Source organism: Eptatretus burgeri, chromosome 13 (genome assembly GCF_056783735.1).
Source record: "Eptatretus burgeri isolate ZD-2024b chromosome 13, Ebu_testis_v1, whole genome shotgun sequence".
Lineage (NCBI taxonomy): Eukaryota > Metazoa > Chordata > Myxini > Myxiniformes > Myxinidae > Eptatretus > Eptatretus burgeri.
The window spans coordinates 21,637,856-21,664,012 of NC_140973.1; the positions used below are offsets into that span (position 1 = coordinate 21,637,856).

At 44.6% G+C, this 26,157-nt stretch overlaps 2 protein-coding genes across 2 annotated transcripts in view; one reads left to right on the forward strand and one right to left on the reverse strand.

The window, feature by feature from the left end:
- GOLGA7 (golgin A7) overlaps positions 1 to 7,239 on the forward strand; it is a 41,104-nt gene extending 33,865 nt beyond the window's left edge. The window contains exon 5 of the mRNA XM_085851607.1: positions 6,514 to 7,239. Coding sequence (XP_085707733.1) covers positions 6,514 to 6,561 — 48 coding nt within the window. The 3' untranslated portion in view covers positions 6,562 to 7,239. The remainder of the gene's footprint in view (positions 1 to 6,513) is intronic.
- Positions 1 to 26,157, reverse strand: part of LOC147014036 (uncharacterized) — a 121,617-nt gene that overhangs the window by 82,957 nt on the left and 12,503 nt on the right. Inside the window, exons 2-8 of the mRNA XM_085851611.1 lie at positions 25,425 to 25,607; positions 19,103 to 19,973; positions 18,847 to 19,025; positions 18,585 to 18,655; positions 18,131 to 18,226; positions 17,829 to 17,969; positions 13,767 to 13,830 (exon numbers count right to left, since the gene is read on the reverse strand). Of these exons, the coding sequence (XP_085707737.1) occupies positions 13,767 to 13,830; positions 17,829 to 17,969; positions 18,131 to 18,226; positions 18,585 to 18,655; positions 18,847 to 19,025; positions 19,103 to 19,954 (1,403 nt within the window). The 5' untranslated portion in view covers positions 19,955 to 19,973; positions 25,425 to 25,607. The remainder of the gene's footprint in view (positions 1 to 13,766; positions 13,831 to 17,828; positions 17,970 to 18,130; positions 18,227 to 18,584; positions 18,656 to 18,846; positions 19,026 to 19,102; positions 19,974 to 25,424; positions 25,608 to 26,157) is intronic.

Here is a 26,157-nt window from a genome sequence, read left to right on the forward strand (position 1 = left end):
GGCACTGAGAGCAGCGTTTACCCCTCGGTAGTTGTTGCAGTCTTGGCGATCACCCTTCCCTTTCCAGAGAGGGACAACAAGGCCCCTCTTCTAGTCAGTTGGGATGATGCCTGTGTTCCAGGCAGAGCACAAAACTGCATGCAACGACACGAGTGCAGCATTTCCACCAGCCTTGAGAAGTTCAGCATGGATGCCACAGATCCCTGGAGCTTTCCCCCGTTTCAACTGGTTCACCGCAGCCCGTGTTTCCACAAACGAAGGTGGACCACAGTTGATTCAAGGGTCAGCAACAGGGATTGTAACACCCTTGACGTCCAACTCGACAGCTGGGGGATCAGCCTGGTACAACCGCTCAAAGTAACCGGCCCAGCGGGCCTTCACTTCAGACTCCTCTGTCAAGAGCCTACCACTCTCTGCTCGAACTGCAGTGCTCCGAGGGATGGGCTTGAATGACCGCAATGCGCGAATTCCCCTGTAAGCGGGATGAGAATCACCTGTCCACAGGTGATGCTCTACCCCCTCACAGATTCCTCGCACATAGGCCTCCTTGTCCACCCTCAGTGCACGTACAGTTTTACACCTCATCTCCCTGAACAGCTCAGCTCTGCCATTCAGCCTGGCCCTGCGACTCTGGTCAATGGTATCCAGTGTCCCTTGAGAGACAAAATTCTTCTTTGCCCTGCGGTGAGCTCCAAGACATCCACCGGCAACATCAAGGACGGTGGTCTTGAAGGCACTCCACAACTCTTCAGGACCCCCCAAAGCACCCAGACCCCCCAAGTGTCCACTCAGCCTGTTCGCAAACTCCTCAGCTACTCTCTCATCCCTGAGCTTGCCAACATCCAGCCTAGGCTGGGATGGTACCATTCTCCAGGATTTAAGGTGCAGCTTTAGAGTTGCTACAACAAGCCTGTGGTCAGTATTGAGGAACTGAGCACTCCGGTAGACCCTGCAGTTCTGGATCATCCTCCAACGACCGTCAATGAGGACATGGTCAATCTCCTTTGCCACACCGCCAGCGTTGGAATACCAAGTCCAGCGATGAGCTTGTAGGCGCTGAAACCATGAACCAGCCACCCTATGTCCATGACTTCTTGCAAAGTCAAGGAACTTAGTACTATTCTGGTTCATAGTTCCTGACCCATGGGGACCAACACATGTCTCATAACCATCCCTATCAGTTCCAGTCGATGCATTGAAATCCCCCAAGACAAGAAGTGTATCTCGTCTGGGGCAGTGATCAACCACAGACTCGAGCGTGGCGTAGAATGCATCCTTCACGGTGAGATCACTCGCCTCAGTCGGAGCATAAACAGAGACCAGGGAAATGACACCAAAGGAGTGACGAATCCTTAATCTCATAATACGCTCGTTGACCGGTGTTACCTCAATTATCATTGGGGTCAGCTTATTGGACACAGCTACAGCAACTCCTTGGGTATGGTAACCATCAGAGCGACCAGACCAATCGTAGGTGTAACCACCCACCATTATCTCGCCGCAATCCGGTCTCCGAACCTCAGAGAGAGCTGCAATCCCGATGCCCAAACGCTTGAGCTCAGATGATAACAGAGACAGGTGATCATCCTCTTAGGGATAGGACATTCCAGGCACCCACCCGAAGGGACCGCCTCAGGTTAACCCAAGGAGACCGCCGTCTGGTGGACGACACCACAGCACCACTCCGACACACTCTCCCGCAATCTGACCCAGGGATGTTACCCCGTGGTTTCCCTCCTATCATCAAAGATTGGGGGTCCCAAAGGCTTTGCCCCAATCCCGTCATCCGGTGAGCTGCCCTGCGAAGGGAAGCTGCACAGGAGGCACTCCCACAGAGTGGGTTTTCAGATTTTTTTGCGTTTTTGCGTTTTGCGGAATGAAGGGTTTTACGGTGGCCGGAGTGCAAATCCTGCCACTAACCTCCTCATAAAAAGTAACCCAACTGCAGGAGGACGTCCGCATACACAGTTGGGCACTAGATATGGATGGCCGTTGGCTCACAATGAGCTCCTCCGCCCTTTGTCTGTCCGGGAAGGTCTGTCCAGACATAACCACTGTTTGGACGACGGGTATGCTAAGGAGGGGTGCTGGAAGGGAAGGTCGGGGTAGGGAAGGTAGGGAAGTGAAGGGAGGGGAAGGCAGTGTGAGGGGAGGGTCCATCCGGAGATAACCACCATCCAGACACTTACAGAGACAACCACCGTCTGGATACATTTGGAGATAACCATCGTCCAGAGACGTGCGGAGATGACCATCATCAGGATATGTGCGAAGATAACCACTGCTGGAGGAAAAAATAAAACTCCACTTGGTTGAATCGGCTTCACTGAAAAATACGTGTGCACAAGGAGTCCGAGTTGGGTCACACTGATGTTTCCCCAACTCATGCAATAGTTACAACAAAATCTTTCTTTTCATGGAAAAGACACAGCTTGGGCATGCCAGTGATATCACATGTTTACATATTCTATCATCCATCCATCCATTGGGACCATATTCTGTGCAGAGCGTTGGTGCTGCTTCGGCAGTCTCCTTGGCTATTGGGTACAATCCTGGATGGGTTGCCACTCTGACACACAATACCAGCAAGATGGCTCCAAGCAGGCATACACCCATGGAGAGTCCCAAAATTACAGATCCAAATATACCCATATATATGCCTCTACATCCCGATTGGGACAGAAATTGTACCACTGTCCACTGTATGGCACTCGGCAAATGGCTTAAGCACTCCAATTAAATGATTGGCAAGCGATAGCGACATCCAAACTATATCCGATTTAGACAATTGAACACTTTTTTTCGCAGTCAGGACTGCTGTTAAGTTCAAATCTGGAGCTTAAATTTTGTAATTCGGCTTCGTTTAAGAGATTCTCGAGGTTATGGAATGTGCAGAAATGAAATAAAGGCATCAACGCTGGCATCTCCATGCATTTATAAACTTTGCAATGTACCCAGCGATTCACAGCTCTGACATAAAAAAAATATATATATATATATATATATATATATATATATATATATATATATATATATATATATATATATATGGCATTCGATAATATGAGTGAGGAAAGTGGAAAAAAAAATTGTCGTTAAGAAATTGTTGCAGCCTGTTCCAAGTTGAGGCATTGTTGAGCAGGCCAAAAGGATTTTGGCCTGCTCAGGATATGGGCTGGCTTCCCTGCCTCACACCTTGCTCAGCTCGCCGCCATGGAAATCAAAACCTTCAAGATTATTGGAATCTCCCACGATGAAGCTGAGTCTATGAACCCATCATTTTACCATCACTGACAGGTCATTGGTCTCTGTCTTCGACCACCTCCTTTCTTTCTTTGCTCTGTCACTGCCCCCAAGGTTTCTGCAGGGTGCATGGGGACCACCATCAACCCCCTTTTGATGAAACTCCATAAATCGAAAATCAATGCTCAGCTCGACTCATTTGTTCCTCTTTTTTTTTTTACTTGTGGAACTAACTTCCACATTCTCTTCGATCTCAATCATCCCTTTAGGTCTTCAGAACAGCTGTTTACCACAATCTCAGGTAATCTCCAATCCAAAACCACGATCTTTTCTCACCTCGTTGTCCACCCCCCCCCCCATCCCAAGCCCTCCTTCCAAATTTCCATTTCTTCCCTCCCGAGTTACCTCCGCCACCTAAGGTGGATGGAGGTTCGCCTCTCCCTGTTTGTTTTCTTGTTTGTGAGCCGGATATCTGAAAAAGTTGTGGATGGATTCGGACGACATTTGGCAGACAGGTTGGGTGTGTGACAAGGATGAATTTATTAGATTTTGGTGAAGATTCAGATCCAGATATGGTAATGAGAATTAAAAAAAATTTTTTAAGTGATTCTTCACTGTTGAGAGATGGGTCCTACAACAATACAGTAGAATTTGGATAATAAGCGTATAATAAGCATATAACCCTATTCTTAGGTTTAGTGGAACACATTTGCGCTTATATTCAGAAAGCCTGACATATGCGCTTATTTTTCATACGTGCTGAAACGTATTCAAAAGCCATGACCTGTGCTTATAACAGTAAATGTTCTTCAGAACGGCTGCATCGATGTCAGTTTTTACATCATTGCAATTTTAATTGTCCGTACCTCGGAAACAAATACTAAATACATTTTCAGTCCTCGAGCACGTATCTGTTTAAACTCTGTAACAAGTTCGTTTTCCATGTCAGGGTAAAAGGCCCATCTTCTTCGAACCTTTCACACTCTGAACAATTATTTCCTCATTCTTCACCATTCACATCAGAGTCCTCGTGTTAAGTCTGAATTTCTTACACGTCTGGTACTGGTTCTTACAAGAGTTTTAAAACACGATAATCTCAATCTTCTTTTCACGGGTGTATGGTCGACGCTTCCCAGGCATGTCCATTTTGATTGTGATGAAAAACGTCGTTTTACTTCCCTTTATCATAAAGGGTTGCAAGACACCGTTTTACAACCCTTGATGAAAAACATTTTAAACGTACAACTCTTGTAAGTCCCAGTGCCAGATGTGTAAGAAATTCAAACTTAAAGTTTACATACCAATGCCAATAAAACATGAAATGCTGTCGTGTTTGAGTTGATAATATTTTCAGTTTTTGAAGCCTTACAATGACGTTTTTTTACATGCACTTATTTTTAACGGAGAGATCAAACCGGTTGGCCCGTATACACCTATTTTTCATACGTGCTTATTTTCACGCATCCACTTATTATCCAGATTTTACTGTACATAACATGTTATTTTAAAAAGTTGTGGACGAGTTGTGCTCGTATGGGGGGGGGGGGGGTAGTAGGGTGAAGAAGTGAGGAGAGTTCACCAACCTGTACTGGGAGAATGGAAGGGGGTAGAAGAAAGGAGAGGTCACCCACCATATGACAAAACTTGGTGGATGAGTTGGTTCGGTGACGAGAACAAGCCGATTAGATTTTGGTTCAGGTCCGGATGCATATCCATGGGATACAAAACGTAAACTGCTCAGCCTGGTGGAGGTATGTGCTGAACCGAGTGCTGTTCTAGTTACCTTCACCACAGGAGAGGGTATTGCATTTGGGTCCGTTTGTCTGTCTGTCTGTCTCTGCTTGTCCACACAAAACGTGAGTATTTTTCTCTGCAACCGCTTGTCGGATTGACACAATTTTCACCACAGGAGTGATGACTCATGTGGAATGTTTTAATTATGACATCATAGCTCACATGGTATGGCAGTCATGTTGGACAAAGGAAAAAACTTTGGACCTCTATATCTCCGAAACTGCACCAAGGAAAAGATTGAAACTTCACACATGGTAAGTACTCCACATGGGGAATATGTGATTTGTTTTTTTTTTTGTCGGTGCCTTCGTTATGACGCCATAATTTCATACGGAGAACGCTACATCTGATAATTATGAAAGTTTTTGTGGGTAATCTCGGGATAAATTGGTCAACAGAAGAAAATTGATGTCATCGGTCACATGATTCAGCAGCCATATTGTTAAAAAAAAACCTTCAAAGCTCTTCTTCTCTAAAACGATTAAACAGATCGTGAAACTTTACAGGTATTGCCACCTATCCATGAGGAAAAAAACGTTCACACCTATGATGTCATAGGTCACATGGTCTGGCAGCCACATTGGATCGAGCGAAAATCTTTAAAAATTCACCCGAACTGCTTCATTAATCGACATGAAACTTCACAATTATTATCTTTGAGTGATGGGAAGTACGTGTTTTAAATTTCAACCTGATCGGACGCATGGTCTGGCAGCCAGAATTATTTAATTTTTTGATCTGGGTTCTTTAATTTTTTTAAATAAGGTTCACTTGGCTGTGCCTTGGATGGGTTTGAGGGTAGAGGAGTAGCAGCTGAAATGTGAGTCTTACTCAAGTTCCTCAAGATGACTCCATCTTTTCTTTTTGCTTGTTTAGGTTCCTTTTGATGACTCCAATGCAGGACTGTATCTATTTGGTCTTCCATTTGATTCGAATTGAAATAATTTTAATCACATTCTAAATTCAATAGAATAACAAAAACATCATGAATCAGGGTTAAGTGTCCGATCAAAGCGGGGTTGCATCAAAGTGGGACGTCTTGGTACCTGGTCATCACTGCCCGCAGTTATAAAGAGGTGGTTCTATTTATGTCTATTATTAATTACATTACACCAGTACACAAACACCCCACAAAACAAGTCCTGGCAAGGGTCTGCAATCCCTGATTGCTCTTTTTCTTGTTTCCTTCTGAATCAATCTTGGACACCCCATGTATCCTTTCCTACCCCCCAACCCCCCATTTCTTCCCATACCCATTGTTTGTCCAAGTCTCCCTCTATCTTGTCCTTCAACTCTGCTGTTGGTGTTTCTCCCCTCTCTGCTGTTCCTCATGTCCTGTTCCATCATGTTCCTTTTCGTGTTAAAAGCCTTTCCATGAGCCTTGACTTTGTGTAAAAATAAAAACAAAAACACACACACAGCACACCGAATGATTGTCTCATTTGAGACTGCTTCCTTTAACAGCCATCTTCTCAGATTGAAATTTCCATCTATGAAGACAAGAATGCGAGCGTACCACGATGAAGAAGGCCAACGAACGGGATCGGAGGATGCGTACGTGTGTGTCACTTGCAGGCACGTGTAGATATTGCTTTAAACGTTCTTACAACTCGCACTTCTTTCTGTGGAGCCCCAAGCCTGCAGCACCCATTTTGTTCCTGGTGTTGGTGCATTGCTTTTGGAGGGTGTGACTGAACACTTTTGTGTGTTGGAAATGTCATTCAATATCAATGTGTTTGTATTGGAGGAGGGGCTGGATGTACATTTCAGTTAAATTCCAAGATAGTACATGGTAAAATCTGTGGTTGGGGGGTGGCTGAGGAATGCAGGATGCAATCACAATACTTTATGGATTTTGGTGATTGCTGTTTGTTGGGGGAGGGGAGGAAAGTTGTTTGTTGATCAAAGCATGTGATTCGCTCTTTATTTTGCACTCCGATGCTCCATAACAATGGATGTGAGTGAACTGATTGGGGATTGTAGTATTTCAGAGATTGCATGATTAGACTTCTTTTTCGATGGTAGCTTAATTGTAATCAATTGCATTATTTTGGGATCGGGCGGAGGGGTGAGGGGGAGGAGGATGTTCGACCTTTATTTTCTAATTATTTTTTTTTATATATTTAATTGTAGCTTTAGATTACCACATAGTATTTTATGCACAAGGAGGTTAAGCTGAAATAAAATCTCACCAGACATAAATTGTAATTTGCAGTCTTTTTGTTCCTTGGACAAAGTTACCTCTGCCGCCGAAGGTGGACGGAGGTTGTTTTCACCCCTGTTTGTCTCTGTCTGTGGGCAGGATATCTCAAAGTTACACACGGGTTCGGACAAAACCTGGTGGACAGGTTCGGTGTGTGACGAGAACAAGTCGATTAGATTTTGGTTCAGGTCGGGATGCAGATCTGGCCGATCAGTTGGTTGCAAGACAAACTGCTCAGCCTGGAGGAACCCAGATGCACTCTTCCGAGTGCCGTTTTCGTTTGACCGTGAATTTGAAAACAAACCTGCTGTTTAACAGTACTTTGGCTCTGAATTTGTCCCGATCGCAGATGAGCAGAGAGGAGTGAGAATTTGTTGTTTTTTTCCACTTTGGATGTGTGCATGTCTGGCAGTCAAACAAAATAGAAAATCATTCCAAACAGGAAACTTACTGTTATAAGGACATCATAAAAGACAAACAACAGGCATGAATAACGAATGTAATATGTTAAATAAGATGCTTCATCAACAGTGATAAACTTCCAGATTATTATTAAATTTTTTTTCTATGACATTTAAGGCCCAGTCACACCTTGACGTTTTAGCCAGCTTATGCCGATTTTTGGAAAATTTGTCTAAAACGCTGGTACACGTCGAATACGGTATGGGTAAGTTTTGATAACATTGAGAGCACGCTGAAAAACACTGCCATACGTCGTTGTACGCTGGCTTTAAACGTTGTACTTTTCGGTTGTCCTCAAATTTTCCATGCATGAAATTTTAAGACTTATGCCAGCGTATGACTCACACGTTCTGCATAACGCTGGCCATAAGTTGGAGGCACGTCACGCGATCGTTGACACACGTCGACACACGTTACTTGTAAGTTGCTCACAAGTCGAAACGCGTCGAGGTAATGTTTAGCGTACCCGAAACTTATTTCTAACCTATGGGTAACGTGTTGTACTCACGTTACGCGATCGGTGACACACATCGACACACGTTACTTGTAAGGTGCTCATAAGTCGAAACACATCAAGGTAATGGTTGGCGTCAGTGTTCCAGACTCCTTGTTTTTTTTTTTTTTGTCTTCCTTCGGTATGATGGTGATTTTGACACTTCGATTTCTAGTGCGGTTATAATATAATATAATTAATAGGCTGCCGCTCAACGATTTAAATCGTAACCGCGCTGTACACTGAACACCGTCATACCGAAGAAAAAAAAAAACCGGGAGTCTGGAACACTGACGCTAACCATTACCTTGACATGTTTCGACTTGTGAGTACCTTACAAGTAACGCGTGTCGATGTGTGTCAACGATCGTATGTCGTGCGTACAACTTATTCCCATCGCATGCAGAGCGTGTGTCATACGACAAGTACGTCGTCAAATTTTCAACATGTTTAAAATTACAAGACGTATTCCATTTAATACGACGTATGATAGCGTACTTTAGCGTTCTATTCATGTATACCAAACTTACCCAGACCATATTCGACGTGCGCCAGCGTTTCAGACGCATTTTTCAGAGGTCAGCATACGCTGGCAAGATCGCCAAGGTGTGACTGCGATGTAGATTCTTCCATTTCTACGGCGGTTATGATTTGAATCGTTGTGCGGCAGCCTTTTCATAACCTACCCCACGTCATCGTCTGCGATGCGTGCAGCGTGCTATGCCTAAGTTAGACTATCGTTGGGCATAGGTTGTGAAGGCCGACAACAGGTTCAGCATTCGTTGGTATAAGTTATCTATAACACAACGAAACGTTCTGTGTCCGTTACTAATATGTTATGCATAAGACCAAGTCGTTATGAATACGCCCGAATCTTTAAAAAAAAACATCAAAAGCGTTTTACATACATTTTAATACGTTGCCATTGCTGGCTAAAATGTCAAGGTGTGACTGGGCATTTACATTCTCAATTTTATTTCAATTGAATTGTATATGGCACATGAACACTGTAGAACATAAATTACCTTTTTTCCACTTCCAAAACCTTTCCGTTTAGGATTTCTTGCAGATGTTAAATAAGGTGGGGTGGACGACCACATCGACGGCGCTAAACTTCTAGAATTGTTTTTTTATATGAACTTTAAAATCATTATTTTATTTAAATTGAATTTTAATTTGAACACTGCAGGTGGTAAGGTGTTCTATGAGCTCTCCAGTGCTTTCTGTATTTGTATTTGCGTGTGGAAGCACTATCCCCTCATCAAGGGGTGGGTAAAATACGACCTGCAAGTCGGATCTTGCCCATACATTACGTTTGTCCGGCCTGCCATGACTCCCAGACGAGATTATATTCTTCCACGCTTGAAACAAAAACTAGATTGTTGCATTTCAATCAAAGTAGTTATTTAAAGGTCCCATGACACTCAAAAGTACTGAAATTGCATGTATTTATATGTCCTGTAGGAGTTTTCCATCGTGGTTTCTGATCTGACAATGTTTTTTCACAATACTCGTTCTGTAAAACGTAAAGTTAAAAAAACAAACCTCTGAGGGAATGCCCCTAAAAATTCTGCCAAAATCTACTGAACGACACATAACCCACATGACGTTATCTCCAGAACGACAAAGGCTGCACGTAAATTACTCGGGTTGGTCTACGTGATTGTATTGGCTTTCTGTGTGTTTCCACATTCGATTGATCGACTCAAACTTATTTAGATTAGTCAGATTTATTGGATCAGTTGGACGGACGACGGATTTATTGGACTAGTCTAGACTCCAGAGTTGAGAAGGAACTTGTATTAGCATGCACACAATGTATAAGTGAATGCGTAAGAGTCCCGAGGCTATGAGGCCGTGTAATCGGACAGATAAATTTGTCCTTCATAGTTGTGCCAGAATATTTTTCCCTGTTCATTTATTACAGCATTTTGGCTAAATGTTAATGAATAGCAAGCCAATGGAAGCAGTACCTTCACTTTTGAATAAACCCATGTATGTCTAGTGCTGCCATACTTGGCTTGCATGTACTGTATGTATGTATATGTATATATATATATATATATATATATATATATGTATATGTATATATATATATAATATATATATATATATATACATTGTTACTGATTCAGCGGTGGCGGAATTTGCACCCGACTCTTGACCCCAGTGTTAAGGATTCGGACGACTGATGTCAATCACCGCCGTCTCCGGGGTTATAACGCCGGCTGGCTCGGCACAATTCTCTGGTTACGCGCCTCAGATCACGATACCAACATACACCTGTGCCTTGCCAGCTGGGGGAATAGACCCCGGTTACAGACTGGTTTTGTTAGATACCGAGCGGATTCTGCCAGTCTGTAACCATTTTGGTTTGATATCCAAATCGAGCGGATCAGCCAGATTTATTGGGGACACATCAGGGAACACAACACAAGCAAAGCATTCACGACAATGTTACAATTAATCGAAAACCCGTTCTTAACTAGGGAGCTACGGATTACGGGTTTCGAAGGGGACCCTAATGAGATAAACCTTAAACAACATGCAGACAAGACATGGACAGCATGCAGACAAGACACAGAGTATATGGTGATGCTTCATGGACGAGAGGAAAATGTCAAAGGCACGAATACGGCTCGTAAGAAGCCGATGTTAACGGATTCGAGCACCCAGCTCGAACACGCCGCGTGGCAAAATGGAGGTGTCATCCATTTGTCGCAGCCCTCACGCACACAGCCTCGGCGCGTTCAGACCCCGCGAGGTCGACTGCACCAGAGTGAAAGATCCACGGTGGTATGCTCCAGCTGGCTTTTCACAAGGTCCAGCATACAAGTCCAGGTGTTGGGCTCCGCAGGCTGGGTCCGTGGCCGAGGAGGGCCAAAACCACTCCTCCACAAAGTCGATCGCCCGACTCGACGTGCAGGCGGCTTCTCCCATTGCCAAAATGGCACTCGACAAAGCAGGCAGTCACTCTTACTGCTGATCGCTCGTGTCGAGGCTCAGGCAGATCCTCTTACTGCCGGTCGCACCACCTTGGCGCTCTCAGTCCCACCTTCTCGCCTCTCGGCCGACTGCTTCCCTTACTGCTAAAAATGGCAGATTCGGCGCGCTCTTTACCAAAGCCGATCGACATTCAGGCTCAGTTACTCCCTCGGCAGATCCACACTGCCTTTCCGGCGCTCGCTCGCCTCAAAGCCGACTGCAGTTTTCACTTCTTCTTCCTTTTGGGGCGCGCCGCTTCTCGTGGCTCAGGCAGTTCCTCTTACTGCCGATCCGGTGCTCGCCTCAATGTCTCCTGGCTCCTCCCTTCAGTTTCACTTCCTTCTCAAGGCCACTCCCCCTCAGAGCGCTGGGTGGGGACTATTGTCCGGAGAGAGGAAGGAAGAAAAAGAACCTCTTGGTCCACCACCAATGTACGAACAATGAACAGCCTCTTATACCTCCCGACACACATGTAACGTCCATTTACCGAACAACCTTGCTAAACATGCATTTAATGGGGGATCTGGGCTAATCCTATATTTAATCACACACTAAGGGCCATTTCTGCAACTAATATCTATATCTATATATATATATATATATATATATATATATATATATATATATATATATATATATATATATATATATATATATATATATATATACATTATACAATTAATCATTGTAGTGTCGTGGCAGAGGTGCCAAAGGCAGACACGAGCCGGAGGGTAACACAACTCCGCTTTATTGTCTCGAGCGAGAGGGTAGGCGTAGGATGCCCGTAACTCTGCTTTAATACGCACTCGATGCACTCTATAGGCACACGACCGACAAGACACTGCTAATGATACCACATGCCGCTACTGGTGCTACAAGTCCCTAGCGGGCGCGAACAGCTATATGCATTGCAGACACGTGACTACCATCACAACTCCTCCACGCCCCCACAACGCTCTACGCATTGTGCTTTGCACGCGTATGCCAATACGCCACAATCATCACATCAAATGGCAAGAAATAATTTGAATTTTCTTTATACCTTCAACAAAATGTCATCACGTAATGAAACGTAACTTTATTTTTGGTGTCTTGTGTGATTGTTTTGAGCTATTTCATTTTAACCTTCTCCAAAACCAATGGTTGGGTTATCACAGAACTCAACAGAAATCATCTTTGTGGTGATCACTCTGAAGATTGTTCAAGTTGTTTCCCCAACTCATTTCAATTGCATCACCGTGATATCAAAACCAAAACAGCCTTCATGTCCTTTGCTCCAAAAAATAAATATACCCATCAGAGATGGGGAATCCCCCGCCATTGAAACATTTTTTTTCAAGATGGCCACCCCAGTCGGCCATCTTGGATCCGGCCATGCCCAAAATCAATAGGGTTCTTCCTTTTCAGGTGGTACATGTGTGACCCAAATTTCAAATCGATGTGGTGAACAGTTTACAAGTTATCGCACTCACAGCTATAAATGTTGACGCCCAGCTGGACGGACAAAGTAGTACTAGGCAGAAGGACCCACTTTCCAAAATGTGGTTTAAGATTTATTTGAAATAGATTTTCCACTTTCCATACATTTACACTTTGGTTAATTAAAAAAAAATACTTTGGACAATGCACAGCATATTATGTTGTACCAAACGTATGCCTACTCGGTAATTACCTATTGCTTTATTAACTTGTTTTGTGAGGTCAATAAAATAGTAATGGTGAGAAAACATATCTATAAAAGAACCGAGCGTATAATCTTTTAAAACTTCACCGAAACGAAACTATGTCACATTCTTTGCAATGTTCAATGGATGATGGATGGAGAAATGAGTCAGTTTCCCAAAACACAATGCGCACACACACACACACACACACACACACACACACACACACACACACACACACACACACACACACACACACACACACACACACACACACACACACACACACTTCCTCAGACAGTGACGAGCAACTCTCCATTATGCTAAATATCATCCCTTCAATGGACCATGGCATATGTGGTAGCACAGATGAGAATTTTGGCCACAGGCTCAAGAGAGATGAGGTTAATAGCAAAACGGTTACAAATGCACTGGAAACTTATTGTAGTGGGGCAACTTAGCATAACAATTGTGCATTTTGTGAGGAAAGCACCAAATTTGGCACACTAGTAGCCTATCATATTATGAACAGATTTGGATATTGGGCCATCTCAAATTCAGCCGCTGATGGCTGTGGCAGCCATTTTCCACTGCCATCAAAAATTTTGAGATGGCCCAATATCCAAATCTGTTCATAATATGATAGGCTACTGGTGTGCCAAATTTGGTGCTTTCCTCACAAAATGCACACTTGTTATGCTATATTTAGCGAAGTTGCCCCACTATTGCATTTATCAACCCTCATGAACAAACTTGTTCAACGTATGGAGAACACACCATGATCGTGAAAAGGCTGTAAAAACCTTAACAAATCAAAGCACGGCTTTATAAAGTAGCAAGTACCTTGGGCAATGCATTGGTATAAACATTTCATGAGTAAAAGATGGAATATTGATGGGTCAGAAGTAGAACATCAGCTTACACCCCAGCATCTGGTCTGCCTTCCCAAATGGCTTCTTTCTGCTGCGTGGCAAGTCTCCGCTGTTCTGAAGGGGAAGGGGAGAGAAGACCATGGATGGTGCAAAAAAGTGACAATATTCTCAGATAATTCATCCCCCCCATCAAAAACCATAAACTTTTCTACTCCAGTGAACTCCTCCCCCCCCATCCCTCCAGCCACCCCTACCCCCAAGCATGCACCCCACTTTTTATATACATCGTCAAGGCTCGTGGAAGAGCTAGGACACTGAACGGATCAGGATGTAACAGGCCAAAAGGAACAGTCGAGAGAGAGAGAGAGAGAGAGAGTGAGCTAATGCTGTCTGGTCCAGTAGCAGAGTTGAGTGTTGAAAGAAATTTCTCCACTTTCTCAGGTGCAAAAGACAGACTTCAGGAGGGAAGGGTGGGTACCGAGAGTGAGGGGTTGGGGAGACCAGATTTGGAAGCAAACACATAATTGAGGCATTCAGCCTTCTCACGAGTGGAGTCGACTGTGGTGCCATTTGGAGTGAGGAAAGGGATGCAAACGGTGCCTACACCAGACAGACTTAAATGGAAGGGCACTCGGTAGAGCGCATACCTCTGCCACGCAATGACTGATCCAGTGGAACATATTGTTACGGGGCCGGGGGGTCGACCATGAGCACGACGGCTCTGATGGAGCCGCGAGCCGGCTCGATCGATTGCTCGGAATGTAAAGGTCGTCGCCCCGGATAACTCCGGAACTGATGGGTCCCCTATCGGACCGATCTTCGCCAATGGATAGGCCACGTGGGGTAGGGTCGATTGCCAACTTCAATTTACCTATGTACCCACGTGGTCCGACTACCGGGGAAGTTCACCCTCGGCCGACTTTGTCCGAATCGTGTCGCTATCGCAGACTCGGATCCGGCGTAACCGAGCGGAATTACCAAAGTCGGGCCGGACCAAATGAACAAGTTACGAACACTAATCCTCAAACACGCGTCATGTCGAGCCAAGGAAAGAAACACAGAACGAGCTGTTACATTCAACAATGGGGGTATTTGTTAATAATAATGGGGAACTAGGGAACACGTAAGAGCAGATTTGAACCGACTATATGAAATGAAATGCAATCATTTACAGCACACAAAGCACTTAACAGTTCTCTACTTGTTAGACGGGCCCACGGACACACATACGCACACACACACCCAAGAAATGGTGGCTGATGCCTTAAAGACGGACTTCAGCTCGGAGGTCTGCCTCGGACCTTTCCACCTCGTGTGGTCTTCAAGCTGTTCGGACCGGGCACCAGTGTGGGCGAGCTGGATCCAATCACCGCGAGCCACGATCCTTTCCAAGCTCCGGCGGATCCCCTCGCACTCCGGACCACGTGCTGGTGAGACGAGGCACCGATCCTTCCCGACCCGATGAGTCGCTTCCCCGAAGAACCACCGACCAAGATGAGGCCAAGAAGTCGCACCAAACCGGGAAGCAAGCAGACCACGAACCAAGAAGAGCCAGCCGAACCAGGCCACGAAGCAGAGCAAGAGCAACCACACGAGTGTACTGCACGACTCGACCACCAATGACCACCCGACAAGAACCTAGAACCAACTCGAGCCAAGCAGAGGGTCCCTTTTTTATTCCTCTTCGCCCCGCCACGCTTCGCTTCAGCCTGACTCATCCGCCCTTGTGCGTCCCCCCCCCCCCCCCGCAACTGCGGGTGGGGGTTGTTTACCTTGCTGAGTCTCGTGACGACCCGTCCCAACCGTCATTCCCGTTTACGCTGCTGAGTCAGCTGTTGAATCACGGGACGCTGTTGAATGTTGAATCACGGGACGGGAGGGTTCTTCTTTGTTGTTCTGACATAACTATTAAAATTAATCACAGCGCAATTACATAGATTTACCCATTAAACAATGGAAGGGAGCTTTCTATAGAACACGTACTTAACGAGATAACTGAGCTAAAGGACCTGAATGATGAGTGCGATAATAGTTTCCAGATTCGCAACAATATTGTGGCCAATAAATTTTTGAAATATCATGCCATATATCATTTTTGGCCCTATCTATCAATGGTGAGGAATCACTTTAAAAATTAAAAAAAAATTATAGTGGCCGGATCTTCATTAAATCTCATCAGTTCTTCCTTGTCACACTCACAAACTGTTCACCATATTTCATCTGAATCTGTACACAACCTTTTGAGATATCCTGCACATAAACAAGAAAAACAAATGGGTGAAAACATAACCTCCTTTCACCTTTGGTGGTGGAGGCAACAAGGCACCACCAGGTTTTAAAGGAGGTAGACAAGTTTGAAAGTTCAATCTTGAAGTTGGACAGATGTTGTTTTTCTGGCTCTCCTGAGAATGGACACACATTTGTTGCAGGCTTTTTGGAACTCACAGAGATTGCCTTTGGGTGGATTTGCCTTCCAGGAGGAGAAGGTGAATTGTTTCAGATTAACTGCCTCACCACAGGATTCAGTGTACTATGGGCTGGCAGAACGGTGGGATAATTGCACAGTGAAATGGGATGAATCTGCACATGAGAGAAAGAGCAGGTTTCTGTGGAAGAATTCCCAAGCTGAGTTAACGTCAGGGGTCATAGATATGGGAGACCAATCCTGGAGAGATAGCTGCTTGCAGTCCCTTCCAATCTGCCCGAGTGAAATACCAGACTCGCTGGCATTGAGACAGCTCTCTGAGAATAGCCAGAGAGATGTTGACTCTCACAAGCATATGATCACATGAAAAGCAAGGAGACATTTGCAGGGAAATTTGTCATCACCAAGTCCAGAAGAGAGGATTTGCCATTGGGAGAAATGCTGGTTGGAAAGTTCACAGATTGAGTCAGTCCCATGCAGTCACAGAAGACTTTGTGAAGTGTCATGGCTGGTGAGAGAAGTGCCAACACCGAGCCAATTTGCATGGTGACAATTGAAATCACCACATATAAGGAAGAGTTGGGATGAGTGGTTAAAGGTTGGTCCATGTTCAAATATAGATGTAGATGTAGTCATCACTCTTTGGAGGATGGTACAACACAGACAAACAAGAAGTGGGAGCGGAGGGGAAGTCGTAGCCAAATGTGCTCTTGGGGGGTTGGCAGGTGTAAGGGCAGGACAAGGAGAGTGAGAAATAGCATACAGTGAGGGACAGGGGAGGAGGCATTGGGAGTCTTTGAGGGGGGGTGAGGGTCAGGGGAGGAGGCTGGTAAGATGGGAGGGAGCAGAACAAATGGGAGGAAGGACGGATGGAAGGGAGCAGGATGGATGGGAGGGAGCAGGAGGGGTGGAGGGGGTGGTGGGTGATGGGAGGGGCAGGATGTGTTCAAGTGAAAGAGTTTTTTTGGGGGGGGGAAATCGAGGGGGGCATAGGAGTGTTTGAAAAATGTTGCGAAAAAGGAAAAGAAACAGGATGACAAAACAACCTCAAAGTTGGGACGATGAAGCACAGGTTATCTGAGAAGGCCAAGATTGCATGAAAAAATGAATTCAACAGATATCGGCAAGGTACGATTTATCACAAAATACTTCAATGAAAATACAAAACAGCACATAGAGACAAAAATATAACAGAAAAACAAGACGGATCTGGTTCGGAAAACTCAACTTCGATTCAGGTGGAAGGCACAGTGTTAGATCTAACCGACACATGGCCAAACCCCGAACTAGAAGTCAACCTCTTTCCAAATTGACAGTTTTTCCTTCCTGGAGTTTGCTTCTGTACCTATCTTGTCCAACCAGTGTATCCTTCCCTACCACTCACCCCTTGTTGTCTGTCTCCCTCGATTTTGTCCCTCAACCCCGCAGTCGATTCCCTCTCCCTGTCCTTCTTCCTCGACTTCTCCTTCTCCTCACTCTCCTTCTCCTTCTCCCTCTTCTCACTCTCCTTTTCCCTCTCCTTCCCCTTCTCCCTCTGTTCCTTTTGTTCTGTTGTGTCCGGATCCATTCTGTGTTTTAGCTCTTCCAAGAGCCTCGACTTTGTGTACAAATAAATCAATGAATTAAATAGCAGGATTTAGATGAAACTTTGCTAAGTTTACAGTACTAGCTCGGTAAGTGCTCATACCTCGAGCCTGCTTTAGCTGTTGCTTCTCGGTTTCATGCTTCTCCCTGTTCACGGTTGGCCGCACACCTAGTGCCCCAGCGACGAGCCGGCGTGCCAAAACTGCGCTGGTCTGTGGCCGAGGCTTCACAGGTTCTAGAAACTCTGATGGCAGTCAAGGAAAAAAAAAAAACAGCGGTGATAATGGACAGAAAGTAAACGATGGACCTTTGAGCTCGTTATGGTGCCAATCACTCATGAACCAACGACAATGCAGCAAGCAAAGAAAACAACAAAAATAAACAATGCTAAAGGATGGTACAGACCTACACAGTCCTGGAGTTTCTTTTGCGATTGCTTGCTAGCCTGGGAGATCGGGCGTGTTTGCAACATGGCCTGTGGCAACGCCAGGCCTTCACGAGCTGCAGAGAACGCACACAGCCTAACAACAGTGCACAAGTCACGAATACAGTCAAAGCCCCTTATGAAGTTGACAAATCTATTGTTGAAGTTGAACAAAAAAAATATTTTTTAAGTTGAACAAAAAGTAACTGATTTCTCTATCTGTCCGTCCGTCCGTCCTGTCTGTAACGCTCTTTTTGCCGAGACGTCATTGGCGTTACGTCTAGCGCTAGGCTAGGCACAGCAATGTATTATTCATGACTCGATGAGAATTGCATCTTGCAACTTCCAAAAAAAAAACGACATAACGTCAGATCTTTGGGAACATAAAACGAATTCATATATATATATATATATATTTTTTTTTTTTTTACCTACCTGCAGTTGCACTTGAGAACACCCCCAGGGCATGTGAATCATCTACCCACTTGACCACAAACCCTTTGGTCCTGGAAAAATTAGACATTAAAAGATAGTATATCTAAAGGAGGGTCGGGGATGTAAGGGACATGCAGCAAAGAATCGGGTAAACCTGCAGGAGCGGTCATGGATGCAAAACAGAGGCACATGGTCGGGCAAAAATGCAAGTCAGCTTGACGAAGCCCATAAATCCAGTTACTTGTGTTGTCGCTTCACCCACCGGAATGAGGAAAAGGCTTGAATGATATCCTCAGTTTTAATATCGGGTGAGAAGTCGTACATTTCAATCACGTGATCAAATTCAAAATCGGTGAACGCTGGCTCCTTCGGTTGGAAGGCAAGGTAGTCGATGTGTGCATGCTGCAGCTTTACTTCATCAAGGCTCAGGCCGACCATCAGCTGTAAAGATCCAAAGAAGAGTCAGTGCATAGGAAGATGTGCACTGGGCAAGCAACCTTCAAGCTCGATAATCTCACCTCTTCCATGAGCTGTGGCTCCAGACATTCACCTTCATCGTCGAACATGGCTTCCCAGCTCTGGTCCTCATCCTTCTTTTCACCTTCCTCTTTTACCGCCGCATTGTTATTGTTAACTTGAAGAGAAACGCTACCTTTTCCTTCAGATTCCTCGTGTGCTTCGTCGAAACTGATCAAGTTTCTGTCCGCCGAGTCTTCATTTCCCAATACACATTTTGAGTACGACGTCGCTTCAGGAATGGGTGAGAAGAAGCAATCGAGCAGTTCAATTTGTTCAACATCGGAGTGATCACCTGTCTGGCATAATGTCACACTGTCCTCAGAGAGGTCAACTAAAAGCTCAGAATATGACCTTGCATCACCACTGCAGTGTTTCTCCTCAACTTCTTTCACAATAGCATTACATGGTGAATGTGCCGCAAATATATTCTGGTTGTCTCCTGCATGTTCATAACTTTTTAATGTACCTTCTTCAGCTCCAGCATCAATGTCTTTATCAACCACATTGTTCCAACCAGTCTCCGTGCAACGAATAGGCAGGTCCTCAACACATCCCTCAGGTGTCCAGTTGGCACAACGTTCGTCAGTGCAACTTTCTAATGGAGACTTGTTCATTTGTCCAAGTTCAGATCCTTTGTTGTCGTTCACAATCCTAGTCATAATGTCGTCCTGCTTCAAGGTTCCACACAAATCGTCTGCATCCTTCACTTGCTGCAAGCTGAGTCGGCCAGTGTCAGTGCCTTCAGATGCAACCGCAGGAGGATAACGGTCTTGCCTCGCACTGGGCTGGGCGTGTCGCATTGCCCTGGGTACGTAGAGAAGTTTGTCAGGTCGTTTCTTGCGCTGCTCCATCGTACTCTGTGCACCATGTCTACAATCGCAGAGCCAACAGAATGAAAATAGCAGGCATGCCCAAGTGCCGTTGTTACACAACCTTATACTTTAGTAAACTTACACATCACACAACCTACAAGACATTTGAACACAAAGATGCATTGTGGCATTTCATGAATACAACACTCTCCTCATACACCGAGGTCATTCCTAAATCAATGACCTCTGAAACTCGTCTCTGAGCACACCCGCATTCCTCACTGCTCCTCCAATATAGTCCAGCGGAAATGTGAAAAAGCATGTTGTGGCGTCATTATGAAATTTTTTTGCTCGATTTATCATCTCTGAGCTATCCTGAATTAGAATCAGCCGGGTGCCAGACTCGCACTCTTGAGGAATTTTTTTTAAGAGGGGAAAAACAAAATGGCCGCCACCGACTTTCGATAAATTCTGTTTTGGGCTATATCTTCACTTCTAATGCACTTACAAAAATAATTTTGGTGTCTACTACTATGTTTTCATGGTCAAGGAATCCAAAAATGATAAAATTGAAGGTATATATATATATATATATATATATATATATATATATATATATATATATATATATATATATATATATATATATATATATATATATATATATATATATATTGTGACGTCCACGGGACTTGAACAGTCCCGCCAACGTAGAATGAGCCGAAACGATGGAGGCGGTTTATTTTTTTATAACCCAAAGATGGTGGTTTTAATCGCTCTACCACAAACGGGACCACACAACCACACCTCCCGGTGGAACATGGCCGGCTGGTGGAGCATCCACACTTGATCAGCTGCAGAATGGTGACTGGTGCAGCAGACACATCAGGTGGAAGTGTGGTTGAACGCAACGTCGCACCGTCCTCACCTTCTTGCCATCCATAGTTTATGGGATCCAAGTTCGGAGGGTCTGACTGAGTGTCCAATTTCAGTATAATGACTTAATGATGAGCGCAATGTTCATGTTGAACAAAGGCATCATGCGATGGGGGCAACGACTTCAATTTCGGAGCAGAGGTAATCTTGGAGTTGGCCATCTTAGACTTCCACAACTGATACCGGTGTGTGGACATATCACCTTCGAATTTGGAACCATAACAGGCAGCAATGAAGGTCGTTGCCTCAGATATCATCTTTACCTCGTCTGCTTCAAGCTGACCAAGTAAGGTGGGATGATGTCTGCCCATTAGTACCTTCAGGGCTGTGGCCTTTCCAATGCCAAACAAATACGACACAGTATCGCATCCGGTCAGAGCATGTACAGCAGGCAGATATTTGGCGATGTTTTTGTGTTTCAGTGCTGTTTGGCGAATGTCTTTCGCCCTCCCAGCACACGGACTCTCCATGCTGACATCCACAGTCATTTTTTACTCGAGGTGCAAATGAATAAACAGGACAAAGACATCTGTATCGTCGCAGACCACTTTGATGTGTGAGTCACCACTGACACCTGACACAATTCTAACTTAGTGATGGATGATGATGATATCTACTTCTTCATGGTGTGTTTTCACATCCTGTCTCTGGAAAGTGGAATTGTTCCATACTTGTACTGGTGTAGGATCTTTTCCGGTGATCACCAGTTTGGTATGGTTGTCCACAATGTGGGTCATCAGATACTGACAGATCAAATCGATCAGTTGTACTTTGTTGGAGGCTACATTTAGGACCATTTTTTGTGCTGGAAGTGTTGTGTGTAAGTTGAGTTGATGTTTTCGACTTGAATCATGACATGCGCGACTGGATCTCGTCATTTGTTTTGTGCTGATTTTGATGTACCTGTCAAAAATCAGGTATATGTCACAACTCTCCAGGTGGTATTTGATGGTTCCCATGAAGTTGATCACATAATCATCAACTGTACCATTTGTGGGCCAATGTACAGTCCATAACATGGCGCATCCATCGATGATGACAGCATCTGGAACACCTTGGATTCGACTTGATTGCTCAACTTGGAGTTTCGTCTTCAGGATTGCTTTCGACTGAGCCCGCATCGCACCGCTCTCATCAAACAAGGAGGCTGGGACAGGGGACAGTTCGTAAGAGAAGACATCCTTGATATCAATATCCCTGTAATGTTGGAGACATATGACTCGGGTGTAGATCAATTCGGTATCATATACTGGCCTTCCATCCAGCTTGATGCTCTTTTTGGTCGAAGTCATCAGGGTCACTTTCTTGGTTAGTGTCTTGTTGAAGCTTGTTGGCCATCCAGATTCAAATTCGGCCATCTGTTGTCGTCCAATCTTGAGAGAATCATCAACGTTTACCTTGTCTGTCGCATGAAACATAGTGGTAGACACCAAAATTGTGTCTGTAAGTGCATTAGAAGTGAAGATATAGCCCAAAACAGAATTTATCGAAAGTCGGTTGCGGCCATTTTCTTTTTCACCTCTAAAAAAAAATTCCTCAAGGATGCGAGACTGGCACCCGGCTGATTCTGATTCAGGATAGCTCAGAGCTGATGAATCAACCAAAAAAAACTTCATAATGACGCGAAAGCACGCTTTGCCTTGAAATGGCTGTTTGGCATCTCGACTAATAGCTCCAGCACTCCAGATCTTTCTCACTTACAAAACTGATCTCTCCACTAATATCTTTATAAGTTGCTGCACATGGTGGATCCTCTGGCCACTGCTTCGTCACCATCTGCCAATATCAGTATTCTCAATCTACCTCTCACATCCTTTGGCATTATGACTCTGCCAACTGGGATGACCTAATGGGAGTGGTTCTCCAATCATTGTGCTTCCTCTGTCTCCTTCAAAAACTGCCTCTGGAAAGCCTGGAAAAAAAGTATGGAAAGCTTCACCTTCAGATCAAAGTCGTAGAGCTTGTGTGGCTGCCTGCAACTGCAATGTACCAAATCAGCAGCCAAAGCAGATTTTATCCAGTCGACCTTTGACAAGCCCTCCTCTCTCCCAAGCAGCAGTTGTGTCTTCTCGTCTTTGGCCAAGTACATCTCCACCACAGTCATCTTTTCCTTCTCTCAACAACCCAGATGGCTCAGTCTCTGGTTATCCTAAATCTAAAGCAAACATCTTTTCCCCTCACTTTTTGGCCAATTCTACTTTGAATGACTCCCAAAGAATTCCAACTGCTTTTCATAAATCAAATTCCCTTATGCCCGTCATCAGATTTTCCACTGGCAAAGTTCACCAGACCCTGCTCTCCCTTGTCACCAACAAAACGAATGGTCTGAATGGCATTCCTGTTGCTTGCCTCAAACGCTGTGCTCCCAAGCTTGCTCCCATCTCTCCAAGCTTTTCGACCTCTCCAACTGTTTACAGTCAGTATTTACCAAACCACCTGGAAGCTCACCTACGTCTGCCCTATCCCGAAGAATAGCAACATGTCTGAACCCTCCAATATCTCCAGTCATGGAAATAAACACCTTTTAAACCACCTTGAATATTGCTCACTCCTCAATAACCAATATGGCTTCTGCAAAGCCAGGTCCACTGGTGACCTCCTGGCCTGTTGCCAATGAACATTTCTCAGCTCTCAAGTACTTTGGAGAATGTCGAGTTGTTTCGCTGGACATCAGCAAAGCCTTTGATGGAGTCTGACGCTGGACATCAGCAAAGCCTTTGATGGAGTCTGACACAAAGAGTTCCTTGTAAAGCTCCTAATGTATGATATTCACCATCAACTCATCTCCTGGTTTTCCAGCTTCCTCGCTGGATGATCTATCTCTACCTGCATTGATGGTGCCCTCTCTGACCCTCACCAAATTAATTCCTGTATCCCTTGAGGTTCTGCCATTTCACACAAACACTCTCTCTCTCTCTTTCTGATTTCATCATTGACCTCATAGCTACGAACAACCCTGTCCATTGCTTTGATGATGACTCCACCCTCCACTCCACCACCAGTTATAAATCCCAGTGCACCTCCTTCCAGTCCCTTGCTACCGATCACCTCTCAACTGTTGCCTCCATCAGTCATGACCTCAATCTCATTCTCCAATGGGGCTCCAACAAACTTGTCTCCTTCAATCAGTCCAAGACTTAAACACTCCTTATTGGCCTACCCAGCAAGATCAACCCAGCTCTCAACTCCAGCAATCCTCCTCTATTATTATGCTCAGTGTCACAATCTCCAGCAATTTATCTTGGCTGCCTTACATCCTCAATGTCACCAAATCTGCCTCCACGAAACTTGATTTCCTCGTCAGAGCTCACAAATACTTCAACTCCATTAGCTTCTCATCATCTACAAATCCCAATTAAGACATGTGATGGAATACTGCTCCCATATCTGGGGCAGCACTCCTCCATCAGTCGTTGGTATTCTGGATCGCAGAAGCTAACTTTGTCAAGCCAACTCCAACCTTTGGCCCACTGACAAGAAATCTCTTCCCTGTGCTTGTTCTACTGCTACGAATAGTCAGTGATCTGTCAAACTCTGTTTTTGTTCCTCCTCTTCCTCCACCTCTTCACTCTGTTCATGACACCCTTCTTGCTTCTACTTGTCACCCTTACTGCATTACCCTCCCTTCCCTCCTTCCCATTACCAATCACAATGCCTCCTCCTACCTCTTCTTCATACACCCCACGGCCATTCTTTGGAACAGCCTCCCCAGCAGTGCGTTTCCAACCTCGATCAACTTGCAACAATTCAAGTCACAAATAAATCATGTAGATATCTTCAAGTTTCTCAATCCTTCCTTCCCATGAGTGTTAATTTAAAAAAAAAAACATGTAACTGGAAAGAAAGTACAGTAGATTGTTATATTTCTTTTTAAAATGTCTGCAAATAATGATAAAAAAACCAATAATAAACTGTAAGGGCACTCGGAAGAGAGCATACCTCCACCAGGCTGGACAATTTACGTTTTGTATCCCACTGATGAGCCGAATCTGCATCCGGACCTTCACCAAAATCGAATCAGCTTGTTCTTGTCACCTTACTCAACTCGCCCACCAAGTTTTGTCATCACTCGTCCACAACTTTTTGAAATGTCGTGCTTGTTATGTATATCGTTAGCCCGATGGTGAAGAATCACTTCAAAAAAATTTTTTTTTTAATTCTCGTATCCGGATCTTCAGCAAAATCGAACAAATTTATCCTTGTCACACCCCAAACCTGTCCACCAAGTTTCGTCCGAATCCATCCATAATTTTTTGAAATATCGTGCTATTTATCATTATTGGCCCAGTCCCTCAATAGTGAAGAATCACTTTTAAAATTCCAGTAAACGGATCCAGATCTTCACCAAAATCTAACTGATTTGTCCTTGTCACACACCCAACCGGTGCACCGAGTCTCTTCCGAATCCGTCCACAACTTTTTGAGATACCCTGCTCACAGACAGGCAAACAGACAGACAGAGGTGAAATTTAACATAACCTCCACCAACCTTTGGTGGCGAAAGTAAAGAGATGATACTGAGATAGAAAAGACCGATACTCAGATAGTACACAGCACGCAAACAACTACGTACAGTTGTTGAGTTGCAGAATCTGTTTGAGACCGATGAGTGATTGCCCTTCCCTTTGTATGCACCAAAACTACCCTCCGGCTGTCTCCCTTGCCAATAGAAAAGCTTGTGAGGTCATTTTCCAGCTCCACTGTCCGATGGATCAAAAACCGCCAACGCGGGTTCAGAGGAGGAAAGACCAGCACCCTGATGCAAGAACAAAAGGTGTGGGGAAGGAATTACTCGAGAGTGGAGGAGCAAGGTGGGAGGGGGGGCATGAGGGGGTCAATAAATGTATTTAACTTAGTCATAAAATGGATACCTTTGAAATACAGTATTGAGTACCTGCTCCTTATACTGTCAAGACATATAGAACCCATACAGATCAACAAAGCAAGATGCTGACATCGAGTATTTTTCAGCAACATAACATAACAGAAAATCCCAACTTGACATCTGCGATCACAAAGCCATCGCCAAGGTTAAGCCTCCCCCAACGAGAGGCTTTCCTTTGGCGAGCACCTGTGACTTACCCTCGGCCTGTGATCCAACGATGGCCATCTTTGTTTTTGGACTACCATATGACCTTGATGTTCAACATTTAGGGACAGTGTGTAAATTCACAAAATGTGTTCCCATCTACAATCTATCCATAAAACTCAACATCATGAAAATAGGAGGAAGAATATTCAAGTTATGATCAAAAAGGTGTTTGTTGTTCATTAGGACACAATCCAAAAATTATAGGTCAAGTAAA